Source organism: Chlamydotis macqueenii, chromosome 26 (assembly GCF_036417535.1).
Source record: "Chlamydotis macqueenii isolate bChlMac1 chromosome 26, bChlMac1.mat, whole genome shotgun sequence".
NCBI lineage: Eukaryota > Metazoa > Chordata > Aves > Otidiformes > Otididae > Chlamydotis > Chlamydotis macqueenii.
This window is the reverse complement of record NC_141581.1, coordinates 5,180,351-5,198,418: the sequence shown is the minus strand read 5'-3', so window position 1 is coordinate 5,198,418 and position 18,068 is coordinate 5,180,351. Positions and strand designations below refer to the sequence as shown.

Genomic DNA, 18,068 nt, shown 5'->3' with positions numbered 1-18,068 from the left:
TTGGTTTTATTGAGTGCCCCATGTGCTTTTATAAAGGATTTTGTGTAACATGATAAGAAGCGTGAGGTTCTTATTAAGTTTTTGTTATCTTTCTTAGGAGTCGATAGGTTGCTTTACAACTTTCTATTATTTAATCTAAATTAATAATTTATTGAGTTACATTTCTTTCAAATTTCACTCTGATTTTTTAAAATGTTTTGTTTCAGATTTCATCACTAAAAATGCAGATTCAATCTCAGGAGTCAGATTTAAAATCACAGGAAGATGACCTTAATAGAGCAAAAGCGGAGCTGAATCGCCTCCAGCAAGAAGAGACTCAGCTAGAGCAGAGTATCCAGGCTGGAAAAGTGCAGCTTGAAACAATAATCAAATCTTTAAAATCAACACAGGAAGAAATAAATCAGGTATTCACTGACGTTTATACAACTTCTTTTTTGCTTAGTGAAAGGCTAAGAGTTCAACATCAACTAGAAAGATTATTTTTCAGAAGGGGAAAAAAATACTAGTGAAATTAAGCCTTCTTGACTGGTGCTTAGTAGTTTAATTCCCAGACTGAGCCAGGAAAATTTCAGCTCTGGTCAGGGGAAAATACAACTATTTTGCAATGATGTTTAAAGAGATTGCAAGAAGGACAGTGTTGTTTAGCATGTAACATACTAAAACGTTTGTCACTGCTTAGGCAAGAAGTAAACTTTCTCAACTTCAAGAGAGTCATCAAGAAGTCAATAAGAGTATAGAAGAATATAACGAAGCTCTCAATGGGATTCACAGTGGCAGTCTGACGAATTTAGCGGACATAAGCGAAGGCCTTGGGCAGACAGAAAGAAGCAATTACGGAGCTATGGTAAAGAAGACTTCCTATTGTTTAGTGTGTTTTACAATAATAGGGTTTGTGAGTTGCAACTAGTCTGAAATTGTGAAGATGTTTGTTTAGTTGGCTTTTGGTATGTTAGTAAATACCGTGATCCCTGCAAGGTATCAATCTTCAGTGCAAAGCAAAGATTTTCATGCTCATGGAAACCTTGATTTTTAAGCTTTGAGTTAGATTTTGTGCTAGGCTTTTATGCCTGTCTAACAGTATGGATATGTAACCAAATTGTAATTATGTAAACACAAAGAAAAGGTCGTGTTCACCCTTGCTTTCTAACCTTCCTTAGTCTCAGGAAGGAGGTAGGACTTTGTTTCCAATTCAAGTGTCTTGGTTATTTTCTTGCAAGTTCTCTGGTTACCAAGGGGACACCTGCTGTGAACTTACCTTTAATCATGTATGTCTTTGTTATTTCCAAAAGAAGCTGTACAAATTTGTCCTTTGCAGTGAGCTATGTTTATTGCATATTCCAGTAAAAAACGTATTTCCTTCCCAAAATACATAGCTCTCTTCTGCTTGAACAATTCCAGCATAATTTATCTCATTTATTATGTTTTCTTCTAGTCAATATTTTTTCCCCAATTCGTAAGATCCTTCAAATTCTTAAAGATTTTTCCAGTCAATTTCTTTTGAGTATCTATTGTAGATTTCAATATTTAATAAATTACTCTAAATCACAATGTTTCTCATTTTTAAGTCTATTTTTTTTTTTTTGCTTTAAATATAGAAGTTGCATACCTCCTTGATTCTACTTGCACGTCTACTTGGTGCTTCCTCATTAGGGAAGCGTATTTTCCAGAATCTTCGTAAGCACAGTATTTACTGGGGGTTTAGTATGAAGTTAAATATCTTTCGTGTATAGTGTGTGTTAATAAATACTCAGCAGGCGTCCTAGCTTTGTGCTCTACTTTACACTTTCTCTGTAAAAACAAAATGCTCAAAAGAAGAAAAGTGTAGATTAAAAACAGCAATACATTGAGAGTTATGACCTTAAAACACTTAGTGCTTACTTTCTCTGCTTGTATGGGTTGCATAAACATTAATTTCCAGTGGAAACTTCCAGATGTTTCTCTTCTTTCCAAAACCCAAGAATCACTTACTGGAAGAAAATTCCAGTATACGTTCATAGTAAAATTTTTAAACCATTGTGTCCCTTTCCTGTTTGTTAACTCTTCCTTCCTCTTCCTCCTCTCCCCACTTCCCTCCCCGCTGTTCTGGGAAGTCTTAATTAAGACTTCTTCGTTTGCATCTTGTAAAGGGATGAAAGAAATCTGGTGTCTTTCTAGTGTCGGAGGCAGTGTAACTGTTAGACACTTCTTAGGTTGGAGTTGAGAGGCTTTGTTTGTTAATGGACATACGGCTGCTGTGCAAGGAGGGGTTTCGTCAGAGAGACCCAAACCAGGCAAAAGACAAGGGGATGAGATGCAAACGAGTGCGATGAAGAGGTTTCGTAACTGTAGTTTGCTACTTTTTCATACTGGATTTTTTGGTAACTTGGCAAGGCTATAGGTTGCCCTCGGCTGACAAACCTCTCTATCATCAAAATGTTGAGGTGACGCTCTTCCTGCCGTCTAGTGTTTTGTAATGTGGTATCAGTTCTTGAAGCTTTAAGATCAAGAGTGAGTTAAGAAGCAGCAATCTTGAGCATGACTACTCAGTAGTATTTTCTTGTGTTTGTAGTCCACGGAAGATTTGTGACTCTCTTTTAAGTAGCTGTCTTACCTGAAGCTGAGCTGTAAAATAACTGGAAGAGAAGAATTTTTTTTTGATAGTGTGATGGTTGGGGTTTTTTTACTTAAGTATTGAGAAGTGAATATATTAATATGAGAAACAGTTTAATCTTTTGTTTTTATCTGTATATGTTTCTGATGTTCTATGCAGCCTCGAGCTACCTCATTCTTTCTATTCTGTATTTATTTCTGCTTAGAAGCCATTTATTCAGAAAGTTCTTTACAAAGTCATTTTTAAGATCTTTAAACAGGAACCAAGATACCATAGAATTTCATGGTAAGTTGCTATAATGTTTCTCCTCTTAATTTTTAGGATGATCCGTTTAAGAATAAAGCCTTGATGTTTACCAATAATACACAAGAATTGCATACAGACCCATTCCAGTCAGAAGATCCGTTCAAATCTGATCCATTTAAGGGAGCAGACCCTTTCAAAGGCAGTAAGTGACCAGTGGCTTACCTGAGACCTTGAAGACCAGTTGTTGAGTAAATTATATTTTCACAAACTTTATCATCTCGCTAAATAGAGGATAAAACAAATGGTTTTTCTATTCTGCATAGGTGACCCATTCCAGCATGATCCTTTTGCAGAACAGCCACCTGCTCCAGCAGGTAATAGCCCTTTTGATGACAGGACAGATGTGATATAAACAATTTGTAGCCAAACACAAAGATTTCTAAGCTCTGGTGTCAGATTTTTGGTTTGCATGTGAGAACTTAAAAACTTGGCAGCGTGTGCCTTCAGGATCAGTATGTTAATAGCATGCATGTCAGTCTTTATTAAGTTCGTAACTTTAATAGAAACATTTACTTGGTCAAACTTAGTTAACAGCCTGTTTAGAGAGGTATCTGGGAGTTTATCAGGTTTACCAAAGCATTGCTTGTTTTTATAAGAAAAATTAAAGCAGTGAGTATTGGTCAAATAGAGAATGGTTCACTGTGGACACACTAGGTGCTACATTCTGTTTACCTTTTCGAACACCTTCTAGATCCGTTTGGAGGTGATCCGTTTAAGGAAAGCGACCCATTTCGTAGTTCTGCCCCTGAGGATTTCTTCAAGAAACCCGTGAAGAGTGACCCGTTTACCTCAGATCCATTCACAAAACCCCCTGCTTTACCCTCAAAGGTCAGTAATTTTTACGTCTACACATAACAGATTTCTTTACTGTTGACAAGTTTATTGTCTGATAGCTAAAAGAACAAAATACCACTAAATACTTTGCTCCTGACTGATGAAAGATTGTTAATTTTGTTCTTAAAATTCAGTATGGATTGTTAAGGCAATCAGCAGTTTGTTCTTTCCAGTTCTGTGATAATGATGCATATTCACCACGAAAATGCAGTTAGGTGGAATTTTTTTTTCTCTGTTGGGAGTTTCAACCTACCAGCACCCACTCGTTCACACCATTACCTCCATCCCATCGATGTTTCTATTTGTGCAGTCACGTAGTGAATCAGTTGATTTTATTCTACTATAAGTCCACTGAACAGAGTGGTCTGAAATTTGAAATAATTTGTCTTAAAGTATGAGATTTTGATATGCATAAAAATACAAGTGCACAGTACAGCAGAACAGTAATTGTGTGTATCTGTTCTTTTTAGCCTGACCCTTTTGAAAGCAGCGATCCTTTTACGTCTTCCAGTATCTCTTCAAAAGGTCCAGGTAAGGCAAAAAAAATTTCTCCTGAGGATTAGTAAGGAGGTATCTCCTTATTAAAGAAGAATCAAATGTAAAAGTTGAGAATAAAGAAAATGTCTTGGCAAGTATCATTGTGGTCCTGTTATGAACATAAAGTCTTCATGTAGACTATATACTTCACTCTTTTATTTTACTTTTTTTCCTCCAAACAGCTGGTAGGAAACCCACTGTTTTATAGAACTCTCTTTTAACATCTCATCCCAGGTCAAAGTGCGAGTGTTTTTTAATCACTTGCCTAGTTTTGTACTTCATTGGCACAGAGTCGTTCTTCATAATTCTTAAGTATTATTTTAATTTTTTTGGTTTTTTCCTGTATCTGTTTCAGATCCATTTGGAACACTGGATCCGTTTGGAAGTGGTGCTTTCAGTAGTGGTGAGGGATTTGCAGACTTCAGTCAGATGTCAAAGGTAAGGGTTACAAAGAAAGCAACTGTCCTTTTAAAAAATTTACGTACAATTACCTTTTTTAAAGGCTGTGAGATAATTTGTAACTCTTCAGCTGACAACACATTTCTGTTATTTTTTTCCGTTCAGTCTCAGCAGTTACTTAGCAAAGCATTTTCCATCCAGCTCAGATACTGCAAAGTCTTACCAAGACTGGTAGAGTCAGCAGGGATACATCAGTGTTTCACAAACATTTTCAAATGCCAGAGGAGTAAAAGAAATAACTTCTAGTTTTTACTTGTCAGAAAAGGTAGTGTTCCAGATATTAATGTATCTCAGTGTCCCACCTTCCTCTAAGTCCTGACGTCTGCTTTTTGGATATTTCATCTCTCATGGTATCCCACCGTGTACTTAAACTTCTCGATGAGGACAGGGAACAGGAGGCAGGTGGAAAATGTGGTGTGCTGGCATTTCACAGCTCTTAACAGGATTGCTGTTGCCTTGATTTCTCGATGTAAACTGAGTAGATGGAGTACTTCAGCCAGAACCAGTCCTTACCTCCTCACCTGGGTCAGTCGCAGTCTGAGATGGAGTTTGGAATTTACAGTTGCCCAACTTTTTACACTTAGTTCCGCAATAACACTTGAAAATTTTAGAGTAAATGTTAACAAAAAATAGATTATCGTATCACTTTGACTAATTGAACTTCTTGTATTTTTTTTCTAACTTTTCTTACTGATTTGAGGGGGGGGGGTTAGCTCTCCGCTAGGTGGCAGCAGCCTTCACAAATACCGATGTCTTTGGCTGGAGTTAGGAGTTTCGGTGGAGGTCCCTCTGCAAGCTTTAGCTTTGCCTGCAAAACCCCTCTTTCTTCATTTCAAGATGATAAATTTCCCTGCATGTCCTCTTTTTTGGTGCCTTTTTAAATCAATGGGAGTGTCCTTCACAAGAACCAGCTAAATATAAGAAAGATTAAAAATTATGGGTTTGGAATTTTCCCTGAGCTTTTACAAAAAAGACTGATAACTGTGTAGTTTAAGAAAAGCTTGGGGAAAAGCTATCTGTTCTGCAGACTGCCATGTTTTTCCAGTTTCTATCACGGTTCTGTTTATCAGAGTGAAGGCTGGACTGCACTATGACCGTTCACTGCCAAATAGGCCAAAGTAGAGTTTTACTTCCCTTTACTTTTCTCGTCAGCTTTTTACTAGGGCTAAAAGTTGCAGAAGTACTTAAGTGGTTAAGAGCATAAGTACTTTTGTGTGTAATGAGATCCTAGCACCTCTGTCAGTGGGTGGTAGCCTCTTGCACCACTGACACCAATTCTGTAATTCTGTCCTCATTTTTTGAAGTTAATGCTTTTACTTGAGTTAACTTGTCACCTTTGTGAAACAACAGAAACTCTACAGTGTGCTTACATTATTTTTCTTTTCTTTTTTTCTTACCTAGTCAGTAGCTTCAGACCCCTTCACCTCCTCTTTTGGAGGAGTGGGATTCTCAGATGACCCTTTCAAAAGCAAATCAGACACACCAGCATTACCACCGAAGAAAAATATCCCTCCACGACCCAAGCCACCCAGTGGTAAGGAGGTTTTCTTTTTTTTTTTAATAGCCAGTTCCCCCAGTTTTCTGTATATTATTGCATGCAGGGACAAGCTGACAGTCTTCTAGGTCATTGTCTTATATTTTAACGTTGGAGGAAGGTATGAGATTATCAGTAAATGGTCAGGAATTGTCAGTAAACCAGACTGGAAAACAGATAATTAGGGAGTTGTATGACAGATCTGAAAAATCACTTATGATGGGGGGAAAAAAAAAATTGTCTTTTCCAAGTAGGCAACAAATGACATCAGTAAATGGCACCTTCAAAATAAACAAGAGATTTGGTTTTATACAGTACTCTAAATTGAAGAATTTTTTTGTTTTGGCCAGAGAATATGCAGAATGTGAAAAATTTTAAATGGGCTTAAAAAAGAACTAGATAAGTCTCAGAAGAAAAATTCAACTGGAATGTCAGAGTTTACCAAAAGCCCAAGTCCTCTCTCTGGCTCCTGTGTTGCTGAATGTCTGCAAGTAGTCTGAAGCATGGCTGTGTCTGCCTTGTTTTGATGTTCCTCCTGAGGCATCTGCCAGTAGATTCTGACAAGAGCAGGGTGCAGGGCTGGACAGACCTGACCTGATCTGTCTGGCTGTGATCACTCCTGGGTTCATGCGTTGCTGCAGTAATTAAATATAAACCACTTTCTGAGTATACGGCTTGTTCCTGCTTCAAGTCCATTACATATGGAAATTCTTAGAGATGTAGTAATCTCCTGAACTGAAAATAAGATCTCTCTTAATGGAGATTGAACTTCTACTTGTTCCCCCTCCCTAGGGTTGATTTTCAAAATATTCAGATACCGGTGAAACTGTTTTAAGAACTGAAGCCACTTAGAGCTGTTAGTTTCAAGTCTCCTTTTAACAGCAGTTGTATAGTTCAGTTAATACTAGCAGTGAGTGCTTAGTTGGCTCAAAAAAAAAAAAAAGCTGGATTCTGCTTATGAATAGGCACATAATTTTGCACCAGACGTGTGGGTCAATAGCTGGTGTTCTCCTGTACACACTAACAATATTGGGAAGCATAACACAAAGAAAGCAGATCCCTTATTAATGCCTCCCTGATTAAATATGTGGATTGTCTGCCTTTCTGCTGTTACATTTTGGAGCAAAGCATGCACCCTGCACCCATCCTGTTTGTAACAGGTATTGTTGATCTGGTTTTGCAAACCAGTTATGCTAGAACTAGCCCTTGGATAAGGTGAAAAGTACTTTCTGTTACTGGAGTATCCTGAAGATGTCGTTAACTGTCCCATAGACTGATCCAAGGTTTGGAAAATCTTCTTTAGTACAGCAGATTTACAAGCAGGCCACTGCAGCAGCATTAGTTTGTTCCTATTACTGTGATTTCATTGCTCAGGAGATGATGATGCACACTAAAAAACCTGAAATCAGATTATGAGGTTCTGTGTAGGTGAGGATTCATTACATTTGTCAGGAAATGCTCGAGGATTGTGGAAAAGTTCTTGAAGCAGCCTGTTCCGTGCTTTGTTATTCTGCTGCTGAGGTACTAGAGAGCCTTCAGTAATGTAAAAACCCGTACCCATAGTAGGTAATGCTGACAAATATCAGCTAATAGGACACAAATTAATAAAAGCAGAAATACAAGAGGTGAAGGTAATCTTACATGCCATTGTGAATGACGTTGTGTTTCTTTCTTTGTTTGATTTTCAAGGAAAGCATATAAGCAACCATCTTTTTAAGAAATGTCTACAGAAAATAATTCAGTGTTTAAAGGCCCTATATAAACTTGAATGAGTCAAACAAATACTCAATATACCTATATTATCTCTTTCATGTGGTTTCTTGCTGTTTCTTGTTTGAAACATGATTATTCCTAGCAAATACAGTGTAATAGTAGCAGCAAAGATGAGAAATAAATGCCCTAGGATTGATTCACCTACATGGGGTTTTTTTTTTATTTATATCCCTTCACTCCTTCTTTTGTACATATTGAGGAATTTTGAGGAAGGTTTTGCTTTAATAATTTGTTTTTAATTTAGACGTGTGCACTCAGCCTTTAATCAGTCTTTTAAAAAAATTGTTTAAATGTGTGCTTTCCCCTCTTCTTAGGAGACACAGTATTTGTAAGGTTCCGCTGCTCTACCAAAAGCAAATGTTGTTATGATAAAATAGGCTCAGGAGGAAACAAAGCAGAGGTTTTTTTAAAGCAAACGAGCCTCGTGCTTATGCAGTTACACTCCTCCCTTCCTTCCACAACTAAGGCAATCTTCAGTGGTTACTTGAAGCATGAGAAATTATATAGTAATAAACTGCGATTCTAGCAAGAGATACAGGCGTGCAAGTGTGCGTTAGAAATGGGAACGCTGCTCAGAAAACAAACAACAGACAAGAAACTTCCGTTGTTTCTTACCTTTCTCATTGGTCTGTTTAATTAAAAAACAAGTAGGTGATAAAGATCTCACTGAAGGATGAATAAATGCTCGTTATTACCAGACAAATCTATAGTTTGCCTTTCTGTTCCCAGCTCACATTCTTTTTAGTAAAACTGTTCTTTCTGTTGGGGGCAGATATTTAATATTGAAAAGCACTTCTCTGGTTTGCTTGTGTTCTCTTAGCCAGGTGCAGTGAAGATCTGATCTAAAGCTTTACTCGTCTTCAGCGCTCTACAGTCAAGTAGAAAATACTAACAGATATTTCTGCAGAGCATTGAAAGCTGCCTGATCTCCCAGGTAGCTGTTGATAGGGGAAACTAGCAAAATCCACCAGGGCTTGTTCCTAATTCAGTGCTTTCGTAGATGCAAAGTTTTTGAGGAGTTCTGTGACATGCAAGCATTGTCTGATCAAACCACTGGGATGTTGCAGGGTGTCCTGGATGGTCAGGCTGTGACCAAAGTGTGCCCCAGTTCCCATCTTGCCCCGTGTCTGTTTTCTCCAGAGGAGTGAGGAGATGTGCAGCAGATCTCGCTTCTTGAAGACAAAGGCAGAGCAAACCTTTGGAACGGAGCATGGGGCTAGCACTTGAGACAGTAGCCTCTGTTTGCCAGTTAGTGGTGATCTGATCAAAAGGCTTCAGATGCACCTGGAAAAACCTGTAAAAGGAGTGTGTAGTTTAGCTTAGCTGCTCTCCTGTAAAGGCTCTGGAGGTGGCCTTCATACCGTGCTTGAGGGAACTTCTCTGCTGCTGCCAGCTTTGTCAGTAGCAGGACTGCAGTGGGTCATCGTTGTCTGGCCTTATAAATCCTGACCTATTTGCTGGCTGCTTGTAAAGTGAAGACTGGTTGGCTGGTTTGATTGGTTGGTTTGTTTTTTAGTTGGTGTGTGTTTGTTTTCCAAAGCTTGGACATTGAGAAGCAGCTGTGATCTGCTGACTGTGTAGCAGATGCTTCAGTTCCCAGCTGTTTGGTTGTTACTGTCTGGCAGGGATAGGCGCACGCTTACCGTGTGAACACGGATTAGGCACCCTGCAGATCCGTATCTTTCCCTTCTCAAAAACTAAGGTTAAGAGAGGGGATGGCAACCATGAACTTGTTTCCTTAAAGTTGTATCTTAGCCTGCATCTCAGGCTTACACTTGTTCTGTTCTTCGTAAGTCACGATCCTTCTTTCTCACTCTGTTTTGAACCAAGCCTTTGAAGATCTTTCAGATGTTACAGAGTTTTAAACTGTCGTTTGCTTGGTCCAAGAGAAATCTCATGTTTGTTTTTCTGATTAAGTGCTCTACTGTGTTTTTTCAGTATAACTATTTCAAGGTAAAGTGCAGAATCTTTAAAGAGAATTGGAGGAAGGCTAATGAATCAGTGAATAAAACCAGATAATGACAAGGAGAAGGTGTTTCAGAAGCAAGCTGGGATACCAGTGTACATCAAAGCTCCAACATATCTGTTACATGCAAAGATTTGAAAAATCACTATCTCTCTCCCTTAACTGGTTTAAGATTCTCTTTTTAAGTTGAGGAACATCAGCTAAGAAAAAGCTCTTTAGCTCTTCTGACTAGACTGTTCTAATAAAAATCCCCAAGGGATTATGCACGTGTTCTTTCTCCTCAGGGATGCATTCATAGCCTGTGAAGTTCCTGATGGACATTAGGGTTCCTACAGCTCCCCTGGACTTGGCTTAAGTAATTTGATCTTCACCAAGTGGTACTGGAGAGCTTGAAGGTTTCTTCAGACAGAAGTGGAAGGTTTTCGATATTTATTGATGCTGTAGCTTGGATAATGCTCAAAAAGCACCGGAAATTATCCAGATATAAACAGGCCTGTGCTTTGGATAATGAGCTATGATAAATGGACAACAAGACAATTATTTATATTAACAAAATTAATAGTAGTGTCTATTGACATACTCAAGCAAAGGTGCCTTGTGACAGAGATCTAAATTCTAGTGCACATTGTTTTCTCAAGCTGTCCTAGAACATAGCTAAGTTCTGTAGATTTGTAAGTACATTTTGTTTTCTGTCATAGAGAATTCCCTGTAACGTTTAGCTCTACTGAACTTCTTGTCCCTTTATATTTCTTACACTAGTTCTTCGTTTTGTAGGACTTTTGTGTAATTAAGAATAAAAAAGTCTGAAAGAGCTGATACACTGAAACCTGTCAGTTAAAATGGTTTTTCTAGGTTCTCACAGATTAACAATTATGTTTTCTGCCGTGAGCTGCAGATTTAAATCAGTCAGAGTTCACCGCTAACTAGTTTCTAGGTAAAAGTTGTTGATTACAAAAAGAGAGAAACAGATTTTTTTTCTCTTTTTTTCTTTTTTTTTTTAAAGTACAGGAAGTTGCTGTGTGGGTGTCAGTGATTGGGTTATAAGTAAAATTCAATGCTCTAGTGCTTTGATCGTGGGACCTACTGCTTCTGCCCCACCCTTACCACTTCCTTTAAGTGCAGCACCATGCATTCCACATTGCGGTTATAACAGTACTGTTAACCAGTGATATTAGTGGAAGAACCTTCACCACTAACCAGTGTGTAACCTTCAACCTCTCCTAAATTTTTATTGCTTGCTTATAGCGGTTTTGACCTCCTTAACCTTGAAAGAATATAAAAATCGTAAAAAAGCAGGAAGAAAACATACTTTCCAATTTCAATGTGCTTTCTTCTCGCAATGATTATTTAATAAAACCAATTATTTTTATCACACTAGCTTTTCTTAGCTTGTGTAAATGTTACAATTTATATTAAATATATTAGTGGCTAATAAAAGTGGTGGGTATTGTATTAATAGTGAACTTTTTCAGTGGTAATGTACTTTTAAAAATGCAGTTTTTCTTTGGGATACCAATCCATAAATAGCAGAAAAATACTATGTAACTTGGAATTCAAAGGAATACTGGGAAGTTATTCCAGCCTGCACACAATGAGCTTGTCAAGAGTTTTGGCTTTGTTTGTTGTTCCATTTGTTCTTTGTAGCTCTTATAAATTGGCATTTCAGAGGTTAGTGGTTAACACCTCTATCTTTGAGTTCAGAACTCCGTTCCCACATTGTTTTTACGACTGGTCGTGTTTTTGAAATGTCAAAATATTGGAAAAAGTCTTGAGAAGACAAAACAGGGGACTAACCAGCCAGCCCTTGAATTAGGAAGCACAGTTTTGATCACTCAGAGATGCCTGGCTTGTGTGGAGCCCCAGAAGTCCTCGCTGTGAGCACAAGAGTTTACACAGTATTTAATAGGAGTGACTAGAAATTATCAAATAATAGTAATGATGTTATTGATAGTAAGTTTAACCAGACAAGGTGTTAGCGTTCAGTATTTTTTACCAAATCACAAACTGCAAAACTGCTAGAGGTATTTTGCTGTCCCACCGGTGAAGTCAGAAAAGGTCCCTGCTGACTTAAGCTAAATCTGACTGACCGAGTCCAGGACTGACCGAGTCCTGCCGTTTGGCAGATAAAGGGAAATTGTAGCTGAGCCTGTTGATGGCTTAACAAATAGGAAAAGGGGTCAGGGCTTGAAGATCTGTTCAAGATCTGTGAAGATCTTCAGAATCTTAATATTTGATGGAAGTAGTCTGAAGACTTGTAGCTGTGATGCGTGTTGTAATCCATCATCTACAGAAATAATAATTCCCTGGTTTTGGGTGAGGATTCTTTGCACTTTCCTCACAAGTGTGGTTGCAGGAGGAGATTGCTGTCAGCCCCAAAGAAGATAGAAATGCAAGAAAAGTTAACAGCCAACTCACAGAACAGTATTCTGATCCTATGGTGGATGGACCTTAGGAGGTAAATTTAAGATAGATTTGCCCACTTAAGTGCTCAGGATTAAGAATTAATACTGAAAGAAAATACTCTGAAGGCAGTTTGCCTTCAGAGCTTCAGTGTGTGGGTACCCAGGTGGAGTATGCACACATATTCCAGGCTTGCCTGGACCAGGATTATCTAACTGGAAGCTTCTGAGCTAGATTCACTTTGTGGGACGTTTTTTGCATCCCTGAACCCTTTTAGGTGCCTCTTACTACTGCTGTGCATGATCAGATGCTTCATGTTGTCAGCCACCACTGTGCCTGCACAAATCAGAAGGGCAATGCAGGCAGCTCACGGAAAGGCAGTGTTTGTACAGCCCTGTTCTGCTGCTGTCTTCCTTTGTATTTGATGCTTCCTCCTGCTTTGTGTCAATGATAAATATAGTTCTTTTTCGTATGTGTCACTTCTCTAAATTTAAGGCATTTTATGGTTTGACTGTTTTTACCATTTTAGACTTATTTTTCATCTATAAAGCAGTGCAAGAGCACTTTAACCTCATATTGACAGTTGTCAGTGAGGAAGAAAGAGCACAGATCTTTGCTGCTTTCTGAACTGGGCATATGAATGTTTTTAGGAGTGTTTGTGTGCCTATACTGTGTTTTCAGTGTCTCAATTAGATGAAAATTAAGAGTTCACAGTTTGTTCAGTATCTTGCTCAAAAAACATGCAAACCAAAGCCTGAATGCTCTGTTGTGTGCATTCAATTATTTGATTTCCTGAAAGAGAAATGAATACTTACTGTTTAAACTCATCACATTTTTGTGGCCATTCTTTGTGACCTGCACCATGTGCAATGTCCCCAGGATATGAAGTTACTGAGAAATTTACTCTTAAGTATAAGGGATGTAATCAGGAGGTACGAACAAAAGGAAGAATTGTATTAATCAGGAAAAAAAAATGTAAAATAACTCCCTTGCATTTATTTGCACAGGCATATTCAAGTTGTGGAGATCAATCGTTTGGTCTAGAGGAGAGTAGAGTTCTGATCTTCATTCGTTGCGCGGTCACAGGAGCACGGGAGTGTCCTGTTTATTTCTCAGTGGTACCACACACCTGTTTCCTCAGAGCTTCTTGGGTACCCAAGGTTATTCACAAGCAGCGCAGTGCCTGTTTACCTTTATTTTTTTGTCCTCATCTGCAGCCGAGAGTGAAAAATTCAGCCTCAAAGTTTGACTGACAGGAAAACTTTTTTTATTTTTCATGCCTTCTAGAAAACCTGACGGTTGCGTTAGAGCACAGGCATCCCTGGTTGAGTAGGATAAATGACTCATGGGTGGAGCACCTGCCCAGCCACAAACTAAAAATTCCATTCACGCTCTGATTCTGTTGTTTATGCTGATCTCTCACAGAAAAGATATTTCAGTATCGATTGTTGAAAGAGGTTGTTCAGAATCTGTTTCAGAACAAATGTTAGGCTGCATGTGTAACGATTTCTCTAACCTCACCTTTCGAGACACTTGTAGTTTTCAGAGTATTTCTCTTAAGCTAAAATTTTCAGAGTTATGGGAGAGTTATGGGTTAGCTCAAGGTGCAAATTTTGCAAATATTAAGCAAAACCAGTTTCGATATTTTTTTTGCATAGGAAAAATTCTTCCTTCTGTTACTAAAGATACATGTTGTGATTTTGTGCAAAGAGCTTTATCACCAAACAGTTGGGTTTGAAATACAGTGCAGAAATAGCTCCTGTTGAGCACAAACACCCTTGAGTATTCTGCAGAAAATTGCTTTGAATTTAACTAACCTTCAAGCGCATTTTGAAAACTAGCAATGATTTTTCTAATGAGTTCCTAAAGTTCACACTTTATGAAAGCTTTGTTCTGCATCAGTGGCAGAGCTAGATAATTTAACAGCAAGGTAAAAAAACACAGTGAGTTAGGAATGGCACATAAATCTGGTGAAGGGCCAAGAGAAAGATGTGCTGGGGGCACCTTACGTGCTGGCCAGGCTCCGAAGTTTTCCAGAGTAACACTTTCTCTGCCGTGTGAAAGATGTGAGAGGTAGGAACCCTGCTGTTACATGTTGGAGGATAATCACAGGTATGGACTTAACTCACGCTGCCAGTACTTATCCTTTGTAGCACGACTCTGACTTCTCAAAGCCTATTTTTCACTTTAGAAAGTTTCCTGGAAAGGAGTGTGCTTGTTTAGTGAAAGTTTAAACTCGTGTCATCTCAGCTCTGCCCTGTTTGCCTGTGAGCGTGCATCATCCAGTCTTGAAACACACAAAAACGTGCTGCTTCTGATAATTCAGTAAGATGCTCTTTTAAGCAGAAAATTAGGACTGTTGTTGAAACACAGAATGTAGAGAAAACTATAAATGTTTCACTTCATTGTTTTATTGTCTATGTCTTGTAATTCAGCGAGACACATTCTGTAATTGTGTCCTGCCAGTGAGATGATATTTGCCTTGAACTCTAGATCTCAAAGCCTGAAGTTTGCTGTGGGGTATGAAATTAGATAAACCCTTCGTATGGGTGGAGTTCACTACAAGTTAGCAGCATTTGCTGTGGTAAACCATTTTGTTCAGCATCTCTTTTTGCTGAAGTGAGCCCTCGGTGTGGTTTGGGTGCACCACTTGGGTAACTGCTGAAACTGCTGTGGTTTCAGAATAGGACCTGTTTTGCTTTTTTCTGAACTTTTTTCCCCTGAAACTATTAGCAGAAAAATCAAATAAGTAAGGGTTACAACTGTTTGCCTGCACTTTCGTATTGCCATACCTCAAAAATGATGAACGGTATGGTGTAAAAAGGTGACATTTTCCAGTGAGCGTAAGATTCATGCCCTCTCAGTTACTGCTAAGAGTGCATTTTGCAATACTACGATTTTACCCATGCCCTTCGGTTCAGTTGGTGACTTTTTAATGTGGTTTGGGTATTTTTGCTTTACATTATGGAAGTGCTGTACCCATATTGTTGACATACCAAACACAGGAATACAAAAATCTTTGTGTACTGAAGTCTACGCTTACTGCACTGGGAGACTCGCACTTGCTGCAAGCCAGCAAGGATGTCAGAAAGATAATTCTGGTGGTGTTATTACTAATTTGTGGCATCTAAATGAGTAAATTTGAACATCTAACTGAACCAAACAAGCTTCTGCCAGGCCTCAAAACCTTCTCTGCTGAGAGTGGCAGGATAAAACAAACTGTAAGCGATGTAGGAAGCGTAGTGAAAGAGGGCTCGTTGAGGGCTCTGTCGTGACGGCCAGGATTGGCGTACTCAGCCTGGGCACTGCCCTTAAGACTGCTCTGCAAAAAAGAAGCCTGATTTTATAAGGGTTTCCCTCTTTCACCTCTTCTTCAAAATAACAAAATTATACCCTGTGCTATTCTTCAGCATGTAAAAATCTGAAGAAAATGGCATTCAGGACACAAAATGAAAATTTTCAATATTATTAGCAGTAACTGTAGTATTCATGGTGACATTTCCTTTACAGCAGAGTTTTTTTGTGATCCGTTGTGAAGATGAAGCATGAGAAACTCTGATGCTCGTTGTGTATGTTCCGAAACCACTAGGGACGTCGTGCAAAAACATTAAACAGGCCACCTACTAAAAACAGGTTTGCTGAGCAAATACGTTGCAAACCCTGTGTTTGTATTAACAGTCACCCACTCCACAAAGTGGTTTCAGCAACAGAAGATTTAACCAAAGAAAAGGGCAGCTTAAAATGGGTCATTTTTGCCTCTGTCAGTTAAAATTGGTTTGGGGCAGCATAGAGTGAGGGATACTAGGGGGGATTTGCTTGCTACTAACTGGCAATAGAGGAAGGAGAAAAAGATGTAGAGGACTCTTGTTCTGCCTTGACCTTAAATTAGAAGTGCAGATACTTCAATTCTTGTTGTAATTTAAAATAATTTTAAGTAAATTAAAATAATTTAAAATAATTTGCTCTTTTATCTGGAGAAGTACATACAGAATGCTGAGTTACTAATCTCTTACCAGGTTTGCTTAGTTCCCTAACACTGCGTAACTGCAACTAAAGGTGAGGTCTCCTGAAGGCCACGGTGATGAGCGGGATGGAAGTGCACCACTCCATTTCAGAGAGCAAGACGTTGGTAGGACAGGCAGTTGGAAACTGTGGTGAAGGAGGGGTCCATGCTTGTGGGGAGAGCAAATGCTGTTGGTATTTCCTGTGTATTTTGTCACTTCCTTCCATGAAGGACAAATCACTGGTCTGATCTGCCTGTCTTTAGAAGTCCCACGTGTGGTTGCTTGGATGGGGATCCGTATGTCCTTGCCACATCTGTTAACCGGGATGGAGCAGGTACTGGGCTGTGTAAATAGTACTGGAGTGAACTTTAAGAGATGTAGTTTATCCACCGGCTTCAAGGCAGCTAAACCAATGTGATATCTAGAAACTGTATCTTAACCTCATGGACGTGATGATGGAATGCAACGAGTTCCCTAGGCAGTCTCGAGTATTCTTAATTTTAAAAACGTTACAGATTGTCTGATGTAAATCTCTCTTGGTAAAATCTAGATCCATTAGCCTTTTTCTCGATGGAAGGCTTGCCTACAGCGCTATGATCAGGTTCCCCTTGAATATTCTGAAGACTGAACATACCCAGTTATATCTCCTACTGCACGTGCCTGGTTTTCCTTGCCGCCTCCTCTCTGCTTATTCAGCTGTGGACTTTCTGGTGTTGCATTTTCCCTGAAGCAGTGCCTGCAAGTGGTCACAGTGTTGCATCTGAGGCCCAAGTGTGATGTTAGCACTGAGAGAAGAGTCTGCATGGTTCCTTCAGCTGCCCTGTAGATCTGTGCCTGGCTGTGTGAGGACCGTAGGCCCCTGCACCCCGTGCGGTCATTAGGACACCGGTGCGGAGCCTGCGGATGGTAGAGGGCTCCAGTTCTGGCAAGCTGAGCGCAGGGAAGATGGACTTTTGGCTGGCCCCTGGGATGGGAGAGGCTGAGCTGTGGTTTAATGGCAGGTGAAGACAGGCTGCTAGGTAGGTTATTTATTTAGTACAAGGTTGCTGATCTTTATTTCTCTTCTTTGACAAATGACGATTATGACAGATTTGGGCAGATACTGTCCAGTGTATGCAGTTCATGAGCTCCTACCAAAGTCCTTTCTTAAAATGTCTTAGACATGCCAGGAACATGCTCTGAAATGTGGGGTTCTGACTCCGTTTCGCTGTGCTTTGCTAGTATGTGTATCCTGATGTGAATAAATAAGATTCCTATTAAATTATAGTTCAAAGAATTGGAGGTTTCAAAAAATACAGCGTTATTAATGCAAATAATGTGTGTAATTCAGGTTGTTATGCAGGAAGTTTGCAGGGGTTTGCATTGTCCGTGGTAAGTAACTTCTCTTTTTCTCCTTTTGTTTTTTGTTGTTTGTTTGTTTGTTGTTTTTTCCTAAACTTTCCAGGTAAAAGTACTCCTGTAAGCCACCTTGGGTCTTCAGATTTTCCCAAGCCCCATGATCCATTCCAGCCATTTGGGGCTGACAGCAGTGACCCGTTTCAAAGTAAAAAGGGGTTTGGGGACCCATTTAGTGGAAAAGATCCATTTGCTCCCTCCTCTTCAAGTAAAACTTCTAAAGACTCTTCCTTGGGGTTTGCAGACTTCAGCTCTGTAAGTTAAGTTCAT

The 18,068-nt window shown here is 39.2% G+C and overlaps 2 protein-coding genes across 7 annotated transcripts in view; both read left to right on the top strand.

Moving 5' to 3' along the window:
- The window catches only part of CHERP (calcium homeostasis endoplasmic reticulum protein), a 57,153-nt gene extending 39,824 nt beyond the window's left edge, over window positions 1–17,329 (top strand). The window contains exon 16 of the mRNA XM_086767173.1: window positions 17,314–17,329. The gene's annotated coding sequence lies outside the window, so the exon portion shown is untranslated. The remainder of the gene's footprint in view (window positions 1–17,313) is intronic.
- EPS15L1 (epidermal growth factor receptor pathway substrate 15 like 1) overlaps window positions 1–18,068 on the top strand; it is a 48,608-nt gene that overhangs the window by 16,137 nt on the left and 14,403 nt on the right. For all 6 annotated transcript variants that reach the window (XR_015261142.1, XR_015261141.1, XM_086767166.1 and 3 more), the window contains 9 exons: window positions 207–404; window positions 680–844; window positions 2,912–3,038; window positions 3,160–3,210; window positions 3,588–3,724; window positions 4,201–4,261; window positions 4,623–4,705; window positions 6,128–6,260; window positions 17,848–18,053. Coding sequence is in view for 4 of the 6 variants with exons in the window: in XM_086767166.1 (XP_086623292.1) it covers window positions 207–404; window positions 680–844; window positions 2,912–3,038; window positions 3,160–3,210; window positions 3,588–3,724; window positions 4,201–4,261; window positions 4,623–4,705; window positions 6,128–6,260; window positions 17,848–18,053 (1,161 nt within the window). In the remaining 2 variants the exon portion in view is untranslated. The remainder of the gene's footprint in view (window positions 1–206; window positions 405–679; window positions 845–2,911; window positions 3,039–3,159; window positions 3,211–3,587; window positions 3,725–4,200; window positions 4,262–4,622; window positions 4,706–6,127; window positions 6,261–17,847; window positions 18,054–18,068) is intronic.